Source organism: Protopterus annectens, chromosome 10.part0 (genome assembly GCF_019279795.1).
Source record: "Protopterus annectens isolate FY-2018-M chromosome 10.part0, PAN1.0, whole genome shotgun sequence".
NCBI lineage: Eukaryota > Metazoa > Chordata > Ceratodontiformes > Protopteridae > Protopterus > Protopterus annectens.
The window spans coordinates 375341942-375362315 of NC_056744.1; the positions used below are offsets into that span (position 1 = coordinate 375341942).

General features: G+C 36.7%; 1 protein-coding gene across 1 annotated transcript in view; it reads right to left on the reverse strand.

The window, feature by feature from the left end:
- Positions 1 to 20374, reverse strand: part of LOC122813145 (cell adhesion molecule 3-like) — a 394215-nt gene that overhangs the window by 61179 nt on the left and 312662 nt on the right. Inside the window, exon 7 of the mRNA XM_044085295.1 lies at positions 8029 to 8201. Within this exon, the coding sequence (XP_043941230.1) occupies positions 8029 to 8201 (173 nt within the window). The remainder of the gene's footprint in view (positions 1 to 8028; positions 8202 to 20374) is intronic.

Genomic DNA, 20374 nt, shown 5'->3' on the forward strand with positions numbered 1-20374 from the left:
CTTCATTAGCACTCTTCAAGAAAAATCTTGATGATTGCATGGGAAATGGGAAATTCACCCCAGGGATCACTTCTGTGGCTGTGCTTGACAGGGGCACAGGAAAATAATTTTCTTGGGTGGCGAAAGCCAGGGTACCTTTTTGGCTAGGCTTATATGGGCCCTAGGGCCAATAGCCTAGTACCTTCCTATGAACCTATGAACCAGAACCAGATCAAATGCTGCTTTATAGACTAGGCAGAGGTCACATGTAAGTTAGCTATTAGAAAAAGCTACAAAATACATAATTGTATCAAACACCCGCCAGTTCAGTGAGTTATGAAAGGGTGTAGTAATTTTCTTAAAATTACCATTTATGCTGTTTAGAATATGCTGGGCTAGATATTTTTTTTACTTTATTGCTAAATAAATATGAGACGTACTGGAACATTATAGAAAACAAATTTTATTTCAGAATATCTTTGAAGGATTAGGAATTGACTATTTAGGTAGGCAGTGCTGTTAAAATGGAGGGGCTGTTATAACGACATAATGAAACTATATACTGTCTGAGGCTGGTGAGTTTTGGAAGGTAACACAAGAACAGCAATAAAAGGGAGAAGAGAGATTATACCGAATCTGATCTGTGGGCTTTCATATGTTTACTTGATAAGAAGCTCTGAGCGAAAGGCAGAAATAAATGTAAGAGAAGGATCTAGCTGGTGAAGCATATGAAAGGGAAGATACTACTGGACCTGTTTTCCTAGAATGACATGAAGGAAGGTCTGCTATCATTTTGAAACGTGAAGAACTGAGACATAAACATGAATGCAGTATGTTAAGAAATATGAACATTTTACAAAGGCATCCACCTAAGCTGCCATTTCCTCAGGCAGATGGGATCACAGTTTAATGTCGCATCAGACATTCGTCATCTTAGGATTGTAGCGAGCCCCCCCCTCCCCATTCTAGCAGTATGGTGTCAGTATTGGAATATGAAACCAGAGCCTACGGATCTCCTTAGCATGAAAGATGAGTGATAACCCTGATGAAAAGCTTTTTATTCCAAGGGATGTATCATCATGTATCATTCCGTAACAGTCTAAGTCACATAACACATGTATGCATGTGCCGCTTCCTGAAGATGCAACAGGTAGGCAGGCGGTACATATGCGTCTAAAGGTATCTGCCATGTACACATATCAAGCTGTCTCTGTCATAAAGTATTGCTTATATATTTGGTGGCTCATATACCATGACTGCGTATAATTTATTCTTCAGAGTGAAAGAAGTGTGAAAAAGCTTGGTGAGAATGCATGTTATCGTATGAAATATCGATATACAGTGCATACTTGTATTCTTAGCAAGTAATGTAAGTCATGTGCTTTATGTTCATATTAAAATTGTTGTACACACTCTCTGTAAAGGCTATTGTACACACACAGAGTGTAATAGAATAGTTGTCATGTGAACCACTGTGCCTGTATAGAGGTAAGTTTTTTTCCATTTAATGTCTTGAAAGATGACTCATGTTGCTACTGACTGTGTGAAAACAGATGATCTTTTAGTTACATAACATTAATAAATGTCTTCTTGTCTTTAACTATATATTTATAGCTGAGAACCACATGCAAGTACATACAAGTCAAACAATCTGCTATAGCATGATATATATATATATATATTTTTTTTTCATGTGCCCATCAAGATACATATTCATCAGGCATCGTTTGCCTAGCAGTTAGCACAGAAGAAAAAGAATATGAGCTGTTAACAGTCTGTTTCCTGTGGTCCTTGGATTGATTCACAGAGCCTCCATTTGCCTAATGTGAGACTCTAAGACACTTAACCAAATAGTGATCCTGGGCTGAGTCTGAAAAAGGTCTATGTGGATCAGATAGCTTTTAGCAAATACAAAATAAAAAAAATATATATAAAAAAAAAAATAAATAAAAAAGGTTGCATCATACCTGTGTAATATCCTGTATGATAAATGACCCTGTTCATTCTGTCCTTCTGATCTGATGTGTGGTTCCTTGAGACACTGCTTGGATCTGATCCAGCAGAGAGAGAGTGCTCCAGCCTTGAGCCCCTTTAGGAATTCTTCCTTCCCATAATCCATCTGTCTCTTAGCTACCTCAGATCTTGTTTGCTACCTTCATGAAAGCAACACAGTCTTGGTAGCAGATAAGTGTTCCACATCATCTTTAACTTTTAAAGCTCTCTGGTTGCAACTTTTGTCAATCAGTAGATATTTAGTCTTGACAGAGTAAGATTTAAGATATTTGGATATTCCTTCACCCCCTTTTTCCTGTCAAATCTGTCATTTTAGCCCCTGGGCACTCATTGCCATCTTCCTTCCTTTGTATTTAAAATAAATAGTGTTTTCTCATTTAAACAGTGTATAAGTATTGTTGCTTTTTTGTTGTTATAGTTATAGATAAGACTATAATTAAATGTATAGTGTTTTTCTAAAGTTTGAACTGTAGTCATTTGTTAACTGTGTTTTAGTGCTTTCCATGGTTCCTTTTAGAATGCCGAACTATGGAGACACCAACCAGTTTTAAAAAATGTACCAAGTGCAGTCATAAGATCCCCCTTCAGGATCTTCATGACTTTTGTATAGTGTGCCTTGATGTTCATCATTTATCTTCTTCTTCTTATGAGATTTGCTCTTCTTTTTGGCCCAGTGCATTGGTGGATTGGCAGAAGAAACTTAGAATAAAAGAATTAATTTCACCAGAGCCAAAGGTTCAAAAGCTGAAGAAGTCAGGAAAAATAATCAGAATTTAAGGATTTGGATCTGAAGGAAGAGGTCAACTAAAGCTTTGGCTGTGACCCTGGCTGCTAAAGTACCCAGATTCAAGGAGCATTGCGCACATAACTCCCCACATATACTACTCTCTCTGATCAAGAAATACTTGTGTCTCCTAAAGGAGAGATGGATCTGTCTGCAGGACAAGTTGTCAGATCTTTTTGAGGCTGACTCAGCCCTCCAGGTGTTGAGGAGGATAATTTCATATCTGTTTTGATGCCCAGGTCAGAATCCTTCCACGAATCCTTCCTACTTACACTAACCTCCCATGCCCATCGGTAGGTCCCCTACCCAGCTTCTACAGCCATGATGCTTTCATACTACAAATGGTATTACTTATACTCTGACAACTTAACTAGACAAGCCCCTTTACACACAAACAATCGGTGCTGTATGGGTGTGGCAGTTTTGTTTGCATTTTGTAAATGGCAACAGCTTCTAATCTAAAGAGCTGTTGCTTGAATGCCAGTCCATCTCCTACTTGAAAATCTTGCAGGTTTTCTTCTTAAGATGACTAACACTGAGGTTTCTGGGGCTTGCTGATCTTTGCAGAAGTCTCCTGCCTAGTCCTAAAGCCCTGCTGCGCTTGTAGATGTCAAACACTTGGACTTCTTTTATTTATGGGATGCTGGGGTTGTTTATTAGAATTTTTTTTTTGTTTTTATAGTGAAGGCAGGCCTTCCCCCAGCCAACACGAGCCCTAGTCAGCTGCCTAGGTCATCTAGTGCTAGTTCTGGCTCTGGGCAATGTTGTACACAATGAGATAAAAGTCAGTAAATGGATAAAACATTGCCAACATGATGAACATGAGTGATGTCAGCATCTGGGGCAACCACACACCAAGCAAAGTGCAACTTTTGGTTTGTAGTAAGTTGGGTCCAGCAATGAGAGAATGTTTTAGAACACCTAATACCACCATATTTTGCATATTTAGCCACTGCTAATAGGTTCATAGCCAGAGAATGTACCTCCTTGTTGTGTGAATACAGTCAATAAAACTAGCATTTGTCCCACTTTGCATAGAGTAACTGTAATTACCTTGTCAGCAGTGGCCAGTTTTGCCAGTTTCACCCAGAACAGAACAGAATGTACAACTGCATTCAGTTGCAGACTTCTTGACTCACACTGAATATTTGCTAATAGAAAAAAATTAAACACAAGCTAATGTTCTTGCATATGCAAGAAAGTTAACAGTTCTCATGGCTTTCATCATTTTGTCTTATTTTTCAAGCCTACTTGCTTACAAAAACACCTGTTTATAGATCAATCCAAGGGCATTAATGAGACATTCACCTATGCCAAAATAAGAGAAAACATTTGAACTCTACATATAATATAATCAGTGCACTTTTAATATAATCAGTGCACTTTTATATCCCAACCCCAGCAACTCAAGAACACAGCACATTAACTTAAACTTGCTTTTGTCCAGTCTTTTTTTCTTGTTGCATTTTGAAGCCTATATTTCTTACAACTAAAACAACACTGTTTTTTTCTTATTACATTTTAAAGTCTATATTTCTTACAAGTAAAAATGTACTTGTTTACTTTAATATCTTTATCACATACAACATTCGCTGGAAAGACCCTCTCCCACCTTTAAAATACCCAATTATATGTTACACAAAAGTGCTTTATTACATAATATGCAGTTTATATCATGAAATTTTTATACAAATACTATTAAGAATAACAATGTTTACTTGCAGTTAGTTTTTTTTCCTTTTAGTGTCTTTCTAAACATTAATGAAATAAAATGGAGTACATGTTTTGCAGTCCACCCACAAGTTTAACAAAGTCATCAAAAGTCCAGTCTTTCTCAGACACTTTTTCTTGCAAAGCCATGTTTCACAAATGTGATTGATGCTTTATAATGTCACGTTTATTCATTAATTTCAGTGTTGCCAGTCTACTTCCTGTTCATTTCCATCTCTAAACAGTAGACTCTGGTTCAAGTCCAAGGTAGTCCTGATTCTTCTAGTCAACTCCTGTGCTTTTTTTTCCTGTTTCTCAAGCATTTTCTTTTGGAACACTGGAAAAGGTTTCACTAGCAAAGTTTCTCTATAAGCTTTACTCTCAGAAGAATGAGAAAGAGAGTCCCCTTCTGTTTGATGGCTCACTTTTTGTTGGATAAAACTTTTGTATTTCCTCCTTAGCCTGTTCTGCATAAAAAATGTATTTGCTCCTTCAGGAAAAAATATTAACTTGAAGATAGTTGGATATAGCAGCTTGAATTTCTCAATTGCCTGTTGACATTCCCCGATTGCTGGAATAAAATTGCTTCTCTGCTGCCTGGTGTTTATTGAATAATTATTTTCCACAAATACTTTGCTGTCTCGTGTTTTTATACTTTTTCCTTTTGCCACAGTTTTGCCAGAATCAACAGTTTTTGCTGTAATGCTTGCTTTTTTACTAATACAGGACTTGTCTGCTTTCTCATGACCAGGTTTGGAGCATACACTTGATGTGGTCTTTCAATTAACATATACTGCTGTGGAATACTAGTCAAGTTGCTTATTTGTACTTTTATAAAAGTAATACAGTCTGTTCCTTCCAGTTTCTCTGGTTCAGCAGAAAATTGTAGGTTTTCTCAGCATGCTCTGTCCTCTAACACAACTGTTTTTTTTAAACAGCTCTCCTTGAGAAGTCTCATACTCAGTGAAGTCAGCCTTTTATTCATTTCAGCCTCTTATTTTTTGCAGTTTTATCAGTTCATCTGAATAGCTAGTTAAAGCTTTGATTTTTCCAGCCTTTTGTTATTTTAGTTGATATACCCAATCAGTGTTTCATTTATTTTAATCACCTCTGAGTAAAATGTATTTTTCCTCTGAAGTACTGGAAGCCATCTCTTGTACCAAGGCTGAAGCTTGAACTACGTTTTGCTGAACAGCTGAAGGATTCTGCCCAGTCAGTGTTTTATCTTCATCTTTTCAAGTGATTTTCTTTTAGGTTCTCTAAATTTCTTCTTTGCTGCATCCAGGCAGTTTACTTATTAGCCAGTAAATTAATTTTACTCAAGCTGACAGAATTACTGCTCTTATTTCTCAGTTTCTTTTTTCATATTGGAAGAGCTAAACTTAAGCTGTTGATCAGTGTGCAGCCATCTTTGAAGTCATCAGTGGCCAATTTTGTTAGTATTAGGGTTGTCAACATTTTCAAGCATGTAATTTCCAATCCTGAGTTTTCTATATAGAACATATATATCTACCTATATATCTATCAATCACATAATGTTCCTCTTTGATACTGTCTACTGATACAGTGGATATCACCCTTATAATGTCTCATTCACCTCATCCACTCCCTGTGAAAACTGTTATAGATGCTTGCTTTGAATATCTTTAAATATTTCTACCCTGGGATTCAGAAAGGGTTAGCATATGGGGAAACCTTAGCTTGGGAGTTTTCACCATCACACTAAACCTTTCCAGTTCTTAGACATCCCTACCAATGAGATTTTCCTGCCAAGAGTGCTTCAGCACAGAGGGGCTCTTGCAGGCAAAGCTGCATGATAATGTGACAGTTGAGAGTGTATAATACTAGCTAACTATGTGCACTCTCCCAGAAATGTCAGTGGCTCCCAATTTACTAGGCCAAGTAAAATGTTTCTCTTTGTGGAAAAAACTAATACTTGGCAGTTACCCATTCCCTCCTAAGAGAGTACTCATGGTGCGTGTAAGTTCAGCAAAGCTGTGGGGCTGCCTTGTGTGTGTGTGTGTGTGTGTGTGTGTGTGTGTGTGTGTGTGTGTGTGTGTGTGTGTACATCTGATCCTTTATTTATTTATTTATTTATTTATTTATTTATTGATTGACATTTGGTGACCGAGAAAGTCCGACTTTGTCAGAAACCCATTTTCTGTGAAGGCTCAGGGAGAAAAGCTCCAAAACAGTAATTTACAGACTAGAACAGTGAAGAGATATTAGAAATAACATATCATCGTAATCATCAATAACAAGATAATATAGTTTTAGAAACAACATCAGGTAGTAGAGAAAGTATGTAATAATTTTGCAATTAGCTCATTTTTCACAGTATATAACTTTCACAGTATATAGTAATCAATTTGAGATGGATAAATGGAACATTCTTATGGGTTTGAAGGAAATAACATTAGGGTCACAAAGTTGTAGTAGAAGAAAAGAGGGGTAAGCTAATTAAGTAGTATAGGTGGTAAGGGGCAGGTAGCTGTTAGTGGATGGTGTACTTATGAGTTGGAAGGATTTGAGGGAGTGAAGTTAGCAGGATGCACGAGGGTAAGTGAAAGGAAGAGAGGAGAGGAAAGAAGTCATGGGGTGGGAAAAGAAGTTAGAATTGGCAAAAAACAGGTCCAGGAATTTTAAAGGTAGTTTTTTAGTGTGAGCTTGAACATTTTGGGGTTGTCTATACTAATAATGTTATTTGGTAGGTCGTTCCAAAGTTTAGGTATGGCATAGGAATAGAGACATTCACTTGCTCTTTTGTTAGGTTTGTGTATATCTATAAGTTGCCTATTGTTTGAACGGAGGTTTCTAGTGGAAATGTGGGTGTGGAGGATGCCTTTTAGGGCTGGACAGCTATCAGGTTTATATACTAGTTTTTGTGCTGTTGTTAGTTGTAGGTAGTCAAGATAGTGGGGGAATTCTAGCCAATTAAGCTCCCTAAGGGCATTACAGTAATGCATTCAGTAGGATGAGCTAGTGGCAAATTTAGCAGTTTTATAGTAACACGACTGGAGACTGGTTTTGAGAAAGGCATGTAGATTAGTGAATATAGGAGTGTCGTAGAGAAGGGAGGGGATGATGTAGGTGTTTGCTAGTGTTTTCTTAGTGTTTTGGCCCAAAAAGTTTTTACGTCTGTAAAGTGTTCCTAGTTTGAAGTGAGTTTTTTTATGGCATTAAGAATGTGTTGGTCATATGTTAGGTTGTTGTGTGTGGTGACTCCCAATAGTTTTGGACTTGTAACAATTTCAATCTCTGTTTTGTTATGGGAGTAGATTTTGAATTCTGATCTGTTAGATTTGGGAGAGAAAATTAAGAGTTTGGTTTTGTTTGGGTTAAGCAGTAATTGTGCACTGTTTAACTGTTTTTTTCTGTAGAGGTAAATGTGCTCTGTGTTTTATTTGGTATGTCGGGGATATTGTCAGAGGAAATGATAGAAGAATCATCGGCATATTGGATTAATGTGTCATGATGGCAGGTTAAAACACAGTTCCTACATTAAATTAAACACAGTAGCACCTTACCTTTCCACTACTTACCCATTGAAAAGAGAGCAAAGTTTGCCTTAGAGGATCCTAAAAGGTTCTTGACCAAGCAGACATAGTTCCCGTCATTTGTTTTGTTGAGCGATTCAAATACCAATCTGTTTTCCATTGTAAATGTATTGCCAGGAAGCTCTTCATTGACTTTTTCCCAGTAGAAGCTATTAGGCCTTGGATAAAATTGGAAGAAGAAGAAGAAGACAAATTAATTAAGTGTACAGGTGGACATGTACCTTTGTGCTTTATAGCCATGTGACCAAATAATATGAAGGCTGCATCAAACACTAAATACCTATATTGCAAAATGTCCTTGCTGCTGACCATTTTTGTATAATTGTCTTAATGATAAAGAAAAAGATATAAGATGTCTCAGTAGTAAGTTGCAGTACTGCTTAATGACTCACTCAGAGACGTATAGCACGCAGCCTCACTCTGATTCTTTACAGCATTTTCATACTCACAAATTGATTGTTTTAGAATAATATTAATCAAGCAGAGCGAAATGTAAACTCCAAGACATTATTTTCTACAGAAGTAGCATGTCTTGCGGAGAAGGCTAATAAGGCAAATTACAACAAAGATGAGCACAAATACAAATGCAGTTTTAATTAAAGTTAGGGTATTATGAGAGCAGAATGAAAATGTGAGGTCAGAAGCTGCTGCTATCACTATATGATTTGTTTACATGGCTGAGGTTTTGTAGCTCCTTCCATGAACTGTTACAAAACACACCTGAATTCAAGTCAGTTAATTAGGACAGTGCTCAGTCAACTTTTAAACACTCTACTACCTATCCAAAATGGTCTCTTCTTCCTTGAGAAGAAAATTTGAGTACAAAGTACAACATCCCTATGAGACATCTAGAAGCTTTCAGAGTAGCTCAAAGTGGACATGCCCTTGAAGGTTATAGTGAGGATATGCTGTGGTCTCTTGAGCTGGGTCAAGTGTTTAGAAAAGTACACACCTAAGGGGGTATTATACTTTGTAATTGGCTTGACAATGGAGGATTAGGAGAATGATGACTTCCTTGGATCTAGAAGATATGCTCCTGCTGATTAATCTGGCTGTATAAAAGGACTCCCTAACAATATTGCTAACATAGTGGTCAAAAGACAGTTCATTGTCAATGAAAGTACTCATGTCCCTAATGACCAAGTCAAATTTTTAGTGGGATGTTACCAGTGGCTGCTCCAGTTTCCTTTTCTTGCGGGAGCTCAGTAGCCAACTGTTGCGGCACTTAGGACATGTGTAAAAAAACGCCAAACACCATACCAATAAATTATAGACTACACGATACATCATAGCTTTCAACCAATTAGGGATAAATCTCAACAGAATCAGGGACAATCCAGAAATAATCAGGGACAATCAGGAGCACTTTCAAAATATTAGTACTATTAACTTCAAACATTGATAGAATAATGTGAATTGATAAGACATTTTCTGAAATAAAAGATGTCTGTAACTCTAATTATTGTCATCATTTATTAAGTGCAATTCACCACCTTTTCTCCAAAAATCACCAGTTTTAGGAGGAATTAAGAGAGCTAGAGCTAAAATTTCTGTCAAAATCGGGGACATTCCTGAAAATGAAGAACATCTGAGACGTGATACATAGCAGCAACTCACTCATAATCCATTGTTAAAAATGAAAATATTATTTTCCTATGGAAAATCAACGAATGTTATAATCGTATAAATCTGGCAGTGCTCACAATACAGAAAAACTAATAGTTTGTCATGCTCAAAGATTGATTATGGTTTGTCTGAAATGTTTTTGTGCTACAGTGTAACAAGTCAGGGGTGTAGCTACCAATAGAACAGAGGTGGGAAATATTATGCACAAATATATTTGTGCCTCAGCAGAAAGAGAAAACATGTCATTAACCTAGATTCAAGAACATAAAGTTGGTCTTATTTTGTTGTATGCTGTACTGCAAGGAAATAGAAACTGGTAAATAGCAAAGTAGTTTAAATGTCTGTTAAAGGTACTTTGAGGTGGAAGCAAGAATGGTCAGTTAACACCTCTGGGATTACAAGGTTAGTTTTGACACCTCAGGAAAAATGTGTGTGTGTGTGTGTGTGTGTGGGGGGGTGCTGTCAGCATTTGGACTGAAACTGGAAACTTTAAAACATACAGTTCAGCTTGTTTATTTTGTTGAGTATTTACAACTGCTAAAAAGGCAAGAGCTTCTCTGAGAACACAAATAAGAATAATTCAAGTAGAAAAAAAAAAGCTGTGCAAGATACCTGTGACTCACATTACTACCACTCTGTTTACATGGAAATTTAAAAAAATGATTTTCTTATGTCTAGCATGGCTCATACAAAGAAGGCCTGAAGTAGATTTTGAGAGAAACCCTCCAAGATCACTTTTTAGTGCAGTCCATTGCGATATAACAACCATGACCACTTAATGATTGTGATGCAGTAAAATAGTCAGAATATAAAAAATCTAATGAAAAAAACTGAGATCCAGTGGCAACCATAATTTATTAACTTGTTCTTTTTGCTGACCAGGTTATTCCCACTAGGCTATTGGTCTCTTTTCAGGTGAGACCCCAGGTGGTATTTATACTGACCAATGGGAATTTGCCAGGACAATAGGGAACTTCCCCTTCTCGTCATTGTTATGTGTGGGAACCATTTTGGAGTAGCACTTCCTGTTTCCATTCCAGACAGAGGCAGCCAGAGAAACAGGGAGGAAGATTGAGAGAGAAGAAGATGATGGAATAGTCAAATAAATGAAGGAGAAAGCAAATGTCAAGACTGGAGAATGTGTGCAGGATTCAGAAGAAATGCTTCAAAGAAACCTGTTTGATGGAGACGAGTCAGCAATGATGGATGTATAATTACAACCCTCCAATCAGGAGGGTTGTGGGGTGATTTACTTAAAGAAATGGTACTGCAGAGTGAGCCAGAAAATGGAGATGTTTCCTGGTGAAATTATGGAGAAAATGCAAAAGGAAGATGCAGAGACAATCCTGAAGAATAGTGGTGAGATGAAAAAGAAAACATAGGCAGAGAAAGTAAAAGAAGGTAAAAGTGGAGTAGCAGAAAAGAAGACAAAGGAAAATGAAAAAATGGAATTATGTGGTAAGGAATCGAAGTAAAGAAGACAAAGAAATGGACAGGTATGAAGTGTGAGACAATTTAATAGCTCCTTTTGGTGTAAAACCATACGAGCTAAGAGCATTTATTATTATTAACAAAGAGACATTCTGTGACATTATATTTGACAGTTTTTTCAATGGAAAGTTTTCTTGGAGAATTTGAAAAAAAGAAAGACTGTTACCCATGGAATCTATATGTGATAAAAGCATTTAACAGGGAAACAAAAAAGGAGATTCATGTAAAATTTTGAACAGACAAGAACAGCAAAACAAATAACCCAATGGGTAGAAAACTGATAAATGTGCACAAAGTTGAAAAAAAACAAACCAAACGACACTCCAGTAAATATAATGTAGCTCTACAAGCTACATTAAATTTACTGGAATGTGGTTTGATTCATTTTTTTCAACTTTGTGCACATTTACCAATTTTGAACAGAGATAGAAAGAGAGAATTTGAAAGGACATATGAAAGCTTTATGTAAAGAAGTACTGGACACTGCAAAATTTTATGACAAAAGGGATGCATGGATTGGTGGCCACAATTGTAATATTGTGTTAAAAATAGAAAGAGAAAAAATATACATATACCAAGTATGATAAATGTGAAGGGGAATAGGGGTGTTGTAAAACACTGGGGACAATCCAAAACATGTTTGTTTTTTTTTTTTTTATGGAAAAGGGCATTTGATAAGTAACTGTGACAAAACAAAATGTTATATTTATGGGGAAATGGGACATGATGCAAAAGAAATGTGAATTGAAATGTTATAAATGTAATACAATTTCACATCTATGGATAGATTGCAAAAATGAAAATAACAGTAAGGAAAAAGGAAGAGAAAAAAATTTTTTTTAAGTAGTAGAAATAGAAGAAAAATTAGCTGAAAAAGTAATAAAGTGAACATAGAAAAAGGTTTGATGAAGAAGACATAAACTGCGAGGTAGTAAAAGGGAAAAAAAGAATTCCATTGGTAAAAGACAGAAAAACAAAATTTAAAGGGATAAGTACAAAAGATAAAAGAAAGGAAATGGGTGAAAAAGAATATATACAGCTAAAGATTGGGTCTCGGTGTAATGGTCAAGGTATTTGACTCACAGACTCGAGGTACAGTGTTTGATTCTCTCATCTTTGGGGAGGAAATTGGTTAGACTTCGAATTGTCTTTTAAAAGAGCTAGCATAGTAATTAGCTATGAACTTATAACACCACGAGTCTAAGGAAAAGGGAAAATGAAAATGTTCGACTGCTTTCTGTAAATGTGAGTAGTATTAAGAATACAGGAAGACAAAGAAGAATTTTGGAGTGGTGTAATACACATAATGTACATATATTAGAAGATAACAAATGAAGGAGAAACTATAGGTTCAAAAGATAATCTGGAATTTTTGAAATAAGGGATGTCATATACTTGTATTCTGTAGAAATGCAATAAGTATATTAGGTCTAACCTTAGCAAAAATGGAAATATTTACTACTGTAGAGTTAAAATAGAAAGAACACATTTCTGTGGTTCTGTTGGTCAATTCTCAGCTGGGGAGGTGCCTTCTGTATGAAGTATGTATGTCCTCCCTGTGTTCATGTGAGTTTCCTCTAGGTGCTCAGGTTTCGTCCCACATCCCACATTCCAAAGACATGCAGTAGGTAAACTGGCTACTCTGAATTGGCCATAGGTGTGAGTGGGATTATAAGAGCATGGTGTGGAAGAACCACTGCAGCAGGGCTAGCTACCCAGTGTTGTAAACCTTGGCTCTAGATGATTGTTATTGTTGAAGTACCACCCTAACCCCATTTGTGGAAAAATGTGAAAAGTGGTTGCGGATTTATGTTTAATGGAAGTTTAGACTATGTAATGTTAAATATGAATATTATAATAACTGGAGACTTTAATTGTGATTTAAGACGTAAGAGTAAAAAGAAAGGAAATGACATAAGAAAAATATTAGAAGTTATAAGATGTGGTGAGTTAAAACTTTGGGACAAAAATTCATGGACTTACAAAAGGGTTATGTACAGCTCTGGAACAGATTACTTTATAGTATCAGAAGGTTTAGTTTTAGGAGAAAAGGGGGTAGTTAAAACAGGATTTTCTGATCATCTTGCAATATGGCTAGAGATAAATGAAAACTAGGAATATGTAAAAATAAGTAAAGAAATAAAAAGGATAAATGAGAAATGAGAAAGCATGGAATGAATAAGGAAAGACATTAGTAATACAGTTATGGAAAGATCAATCATGTCTAAATAACTAAATGTGTCTGTAATTTGTCTTTGTGGAGCTTTTCTCCCCTGGCCTCTGCTGAAAAAGGGCCTTTTCGGCTCAGTCAGACACCCCCGGTTAACAAATGTAAAATAAATAATAATAAATAATTAAATATTACTATGAGAACATTTTATAAAAAATTGGTCTGGATTGTGGATGATATTTAAGGAAAAATATAATTTTTTTTTTTACATTGGCAATATGATGTGAGAAAATTAGAGAACGAAAAATATAAAAGAACATATAATAATGCATTGGAAGATTTAGACCATAATGACAGAAAGTACTTTGACTAAGAAAAATAATTATAGGGAAGAAATCAAGAAAAAATATAAGAATTGTTATATAAGCAAAGATATTTTACAAGGAAAAGAGAAGAAGCATCACGTTATTTAAGCAGATTAGCAAATGGAGATAGTAGTGTAACGATGAAAATAAAAAATGTAAAAGGGGAAATGGAAAGAACTCGGGTAAAGATTTTGAATAGTGTAGTACAATATGTAGAATAAATATTTAAAGAAAAGAGAAGGTAGTAAAAACATGAAAACTAAAAAGTTAACAGAAAATGAGAATAAAGAGTTGGAAAAAGAGATTTCTTTAAGTGAGCTAGATAAAGTATTAGTACAAGTAAATATAGATTCAGCTGCAGGCCCAGATGGAATAGGGTACGAAATGTATAAAAAATTAAGAGATTGACAAAAAGTATTTTTTTTAATTTTGAATGAATGGTTAAATGAAGGTACTTAACTTCATATGGAAGAAGGAATATATAAGAGAATTAAAAACTGGAGAATAATAGTATCAAATAATAATGATTATAATTTTTTATGAAAATAATACAAAAGATATTTGAAACTAAAATGGAAAATATTATGGAAGATAGCATATATAGTATAAAAGGGAAGTGTTGTCAAGAATTATTAACGATAGTTAGAGAAATTGTGGATAATATTATGAACAGAAAAGAAGAAGCGAAAATCAGGATAGGAGACCTTAATAAGGCATTTGACACAACTGGACACAGGATCTTCTCTGTGATAATGAAAAAAAATATAATATAAGCAAGAAAGTTAAGAAATTATGTATTTAAGTATATAGTAGTAATAAAGTAAAAATACTTGTAAATGGCTGGTTAAGCCAAGATTTCTCAGCCCGGCACTTGCTCAAAACTCATAGCAAGCACTTATAAACTCTAGCACTAGATTCTCCTGTACTGTACAGAAGGACAAGACTCTCTATTCGACCTTACCAGCCATCCAGTAAATCAGTTCACTGTACCTATCCAGGCATGTCCAAAGGGCAGTTTCAGCTGTACTCTGTAGTCCAACTGGTGAATCTGGGCATTTTGAGGCAATGTTACAACTGCCTCATGTACACAGACAACCCTGTCCTCCTACCACAAAACACTAATATATGCAAGAGATGCAATTATACAGCCAAACTAAAGGCTAAGCTCTCTCAACCGAAGACTGGATCAGACAGTCAAGAGGAGAAGGGAAATACTTGCATCATGCCACCAGTCTCACACAGCCACATTAAACCAGCACCGGCAAAAAACACACATAAATACATGAAAACATATTCTGAGGCTCTAAATAAAAATCTGCAAAAGCAACAGAGACCTCCAAAGCAAACATCCAAGCAACCTCCACTCCCCAACACAAACCATGAAACACATACTTCACAAAACCAGTGTGCCATGCAATCACAGCCCTTAAGGCAAAATAACATACCCAACATACTAGTAATAGGTGACTCTATAGTCAGGCACACTGATGTCCCACTCACTAGGCTGAATAAGGAGAAGGTTACTGTTAGCTGCCTGTCGGGTGCCAGGATCCGCCACATAACACAAGCACTCAGGTCACTCCAGAACAAGTACAAATATGACTCTGTCATTGTCCATGTTGGTGTGAATGACCTGAGCTCTACCTCCCTGGACTACATGAAAAGAGACATGGAAGAGCTCTCTGATCACGGAGCCCAGGCCGGTAAGACCTTGACCCTGAGTAGCATCCTGCCCTCACCAAGAATGATACCACAGTATAAAGAAAAAATTCTTGATTTCAACAACTGGCTAAGTTTCTGGTGTTATTCAAAGGGGATCCAGTGTCTGTCAGCCTGGGATGACATGCTCAACAAGCCACGCTGCTTTGCTAGAGATGGCTTGCACCTGTCACCATTAGGCTTTCGAATACTGGCCAAGGCTCTTGCCACCCCCATAGTGCCTTTTTTAGGCAAGGCTCAAAAGAGAAACCCACTGCCATAAATAGCATAAGTAACAAAAAACTGAGGGTAATGCTACTCAATGCCAAAAGTCTAAACCTCAAAATGCATGCACTCGAAGCACTCCTCAATATGGAGAAAATCGATATATTTGCAGTAACAGAAACCTGGTTTAAGGCTCCAGAGAGCACCCCAGCACTACCAGTCTACAATTCATACCATACATTTTGGCCATAGAACCTGAACCGAAATACAAAAGGCGGGGGCGTATCCATATTCATCAATGATACCCACACCTCTAGGTTAGTGGCACAGCACGATGCTTCAGAGATCATCCGCATGCAACTAACAACGGGCAAAACTGCAATTCAAATTATAGCTTGCTACAGATCACCCACCATGTCCCAGGACCCCCATTCTGTGTTTCTGGAAATGCTGGAAAACATAAAGGTCCTACCAAACACCCTAATATTGGGTGATTTCAATTACCCAAACATTAACTAGGAGAACTACTCAAGTACTAACTCCCTTGCCCAACATTTCCTAGAATTTATAAACTCAAATGCCCTAGTTCAAATGGTCAACACTCCCACCAGAGGTGACAACATATTGGACCTGGTCATCACCAACATGGGCGACTGATGTTCCACACTGGAGGTCAACCCCTCGCTGGTTAGATCTGACCATAAACAAATAACTTTGGATATCCACATTCCACCCCCACCCCCGGACAAGGAAACCATCTTGAAAAACATTTCAACAGCAAACTTCACGTTACTTAAGATCGAGGTGGAAAGTTTCAAAGCCTCAATGCTGAAGGATAATGCCAAAAAAAGCTGCAAAATCCTTTACTAATGTATTCTATGGGCACCTACAAGAATGCATGGATCGTGCCATCCCAAGCAAAACCAAGACTCACTCCTCCAAGAAAAGGAAACTAGTCTGGTGGACTCCTGCCATAAACAAGCTATACAATAGAAGGAGGAAACTAGTACAGAAAAGAGTAAAATCCCAAGAAGGGAAGACATCCCTGATCAGTATCAGCAAGAAACTACGATCCCTCATAAAATCATCCAAGGCGAGCTTCGAAAGAAAAATTGCCAAGGACTCCAAAGATAACCACAAGGCATTCTTTAGCTATGTCAAGAATCTAAGTGGCAATGCTCAGATCTGCTCGGAGTTAGTGCAGAATGGCACAAAATACACTGAACCGACCAATATCACCAACATCCTGGCAGACAGGTTCAGCGCAAACTTCACCCCCCTCTCACCCCAAAAAGGGGCCATAACTATACCAGAAGAATGTAGAATCCCTGAAATCACAGACACTCAGGTTAAAACAGCCCTCTCCAAAGCCAAAAACACAGCATCAATGGGACCAGATGGTGTCCCAGGCTGCGTCCTACACGAGCTCAAAGACGCACTAACTCCTCACCTAAACACACTGTTTAAACTCAGCCTCTCCACAGGCTACGTACCCATAGAGTAGCGCACAGTAATGGTTTTTCCTCTCCACAAAGGTGGAGCCACAACAAATCCCAGGAACTATTGCCCTATAAGCCTGACTAGCTTGGTCTGCAAGGCTATGGAGTGCATCATCATGGAACTCATTAACAGAGACATTGGGAACCTCCAAACACTGGACCCTACCCAGTTCGACTTTGTTAAGGGCAGATCATGCCTCCTAATACTAGTGGACTTCTTTGAGACAGTTACCAAGGCTATAGGCAAGGGAAAGGTGGTATACACAGCCTACCTAGACCTACAAAAGGCCTTCAACACCATTCCCCATTCTGGTATTATAGACAAGCTCACCAGCCTGAACTTAAACCCCTACTTCACAAGATGGGTTGCCAACTGGCTCATGGACAGAACCCACATGGTGAGAGTTGCAGGAGTTAGGTCCGACTCTAAACCAGTTACAAATGGTGTTCCCCAGGGCTCAGTCCTAGGACCCCTCCTGTTCGGCATATACTTCTCAGAGGTACAGGCAAGCACAGGAGGACTATGGATGACCAAGTTCACAGATGACTGCAAACTAGGGGCTATATTTGTCTCTCTGGCTGACACAGACAACCTCCAAAAGGGTCTCACTGAGACAGATACCTGGTGTCAAAATCACGGCCTCAAGCTAAATGCCAAAAAGTGCATAGTCATCCTCTTTGGAAAAAACAAAGTACCCACAAACTGCCACATATGTGGTAATCCTCTAAATATGGAAGACATAATAAGGGATCTGGGGACCCAAGTAGATAGTAATCTCACCTTTGATAATCACATTGCCAAAGTGGTTAGAAAATCCTTCTACATGGCCCACCTAATCACAAAAGGGTTCGCATCCAGATTAAAAAAGGTAACTGTGCCCCTCTACTCATCACTCATCAGACCCATCATAGAGTACAACACTCCATTTGGGATGTACCTTACAAGACACCTACAACAACTGGAAAGAACACAGAAGTACCTCACCAAGAGGATCACTGGCCTCAAACAGATGCTTTATGCAGCTCGACTGAAGAAACTCCAGCTGTACTTGGTTGCATACTGCCTACTCAGAGGTGATCTCTGCCTGACATATAAGGCCATGTCCAAGCCAGAATTGATGGACGTGTTCCACCTAAAGAAAACCTTATCCCCTTGAGCCACACGCTCTAGGGATCTAAACCTCACCACAACAATAAATAGGACTGGAGGGATAGAGTCCTGTCCCAGAGACTTCCCATGCTTTGGAACAAGATTCCAATCTACATTAGGCAGAGCTCCTCGTTAACACTCTTCAAAAGAACCTTGACGAGTGGATGGGAAACAGAAAGTTTACCCCAGGGATCACTTCAGTGGCTCTGCTGGACAGAGGCACAGGGAACTAATCTAAAGGGGCGGTGAAAGACAACACATTCTGGCTAGGCTTATAAATGCCTTCGGGCAGATAGCCTAGTACCTACCTATGGACCTATGAACCTAAGATGTACATATAAAGAGTGGTGTAAATCAAGGATTTCTAATGAGTCATATACTCTTTGTATTAGTTATGAATATGATAGTATGTGAAATAAATTACAAAATAAAGGAGCTTGGGTATATAACACCTGAAGGGTTAAGAATTCCAGTTATGTTAACATATGCAGATGACAATATAATTATAATAATTGCAAAAATAAAATTTGGATAAAAAAGTAAAAATCTGCACAGATGACTGTCTAGAGATGATAGGGATGACTTTACATAAAGAGAAAAGTAAATATTTAGGTGATGTAAAGATTGGGGTATATAGTGAATTAAATTTCTGGGTTAGGTAGACAATTTGGGAATAAAGATGTAAGTAGAATTCGATGGGAAAAAGAAGAAATAGAACAAACATCTTTTCTGGAGAACATATAGATTAACATTCAGGAAAAAGTCTTATTTGATAAATTTAGTACTGATAGGAAAATAGCATATTTAGCAAGTGTATTTATGCTGCCAACAGTATTTAAAAAGGAATTATTGCAAATATTTTTTTCATTTATATGGCATTCTAGATTAAACACAGTAAAAAGAGGAGTTTTGTATGCAAATAAAGAAGGAGGAGGTTTAGGTGTAATTAATCCAGTGGTATGTGCTGCTTTATTAAATTTGTACAAAGTGTTAAAGTGGGTAAATGAAAAAGTTGAGCAATTAGTAGTAAAGCTGTATAAATATAAGTATGATAAATTGTGGGGTATGGTAAAAAGAATAAAAGAGAAAAAGAATGTATAAATGAAGAAATAAAATGTTATTAAGAAAAATATTTTTGTGGAAAATAAAAACTGATGATATAGAAAAAGATAGAAAAGTATGGTACGGGGTGTAATGATAAAACATTTCTATGTAAAACCATAGGAAAAATCTAACAGATGAAAAATTAAAGGTAGAAAAATTAACAAGCAAATGGTATAATCAAAAAGTAGAATGTAAAGATTTTTTTGTGGAGACTGGTAATAGATAAATTTCCAGTAAAAGGAAATATGAAATATTAAAAGAAAAGTGATAGAATATCTTTGCATTGTCACGAAGAAGAAACTATGGAACATGTGTTTTTTAAAATGCAAAACAGTAAAAAAAAGTTATGGGGAAAACTAAGTAAAGATTTTTTGACAATATACTTGCTATAATATAATACAGATTAATTGCTATACTCCTGATTATCGACACTGTATAACACTGTATTGCTGCTTAATGCCTTGTAATAATTCCTGTAAGATTGCTGTTTTAATGCTAATTTATAATGAAAATTGTATAATATACTGGAGCTTTTCTCTCCGGGCCTCTGCCGAAAAAGGGCTCTTCAGCTCAGTCAGACAATCCCAGTCAACAAATGTAAAATAAAATAAAATAAATAAATAAATATAAAACGTGGATAAAATAAACATGGCTATGATTAAATATGGATATTATAAGAAAAGAAGTAAAGAATATATTAAAAGAACAGATAAAATGTTATATGGGTTACATGGAATGAAAGAATAAATGAAATTGTGTTTAATGGTAAATGGATTTTAACATTATGTAAAATCAGATGGGGGTTATAGAAAAAGGAGTGGGGGTCTAATAGGGGTGAAAATTTAGCATGATTGTTAAGGAAATTATGAATATGTGTAAATAGATTTGTATATTTATACATAAATATTTGTAAATATGTAAATATTTTTTTATAAGAGTTATTTTGTATGTAAATAAAGGACCCCTACTTTTTTTGATAAGTGCCATGGGATCTTTTGCATCT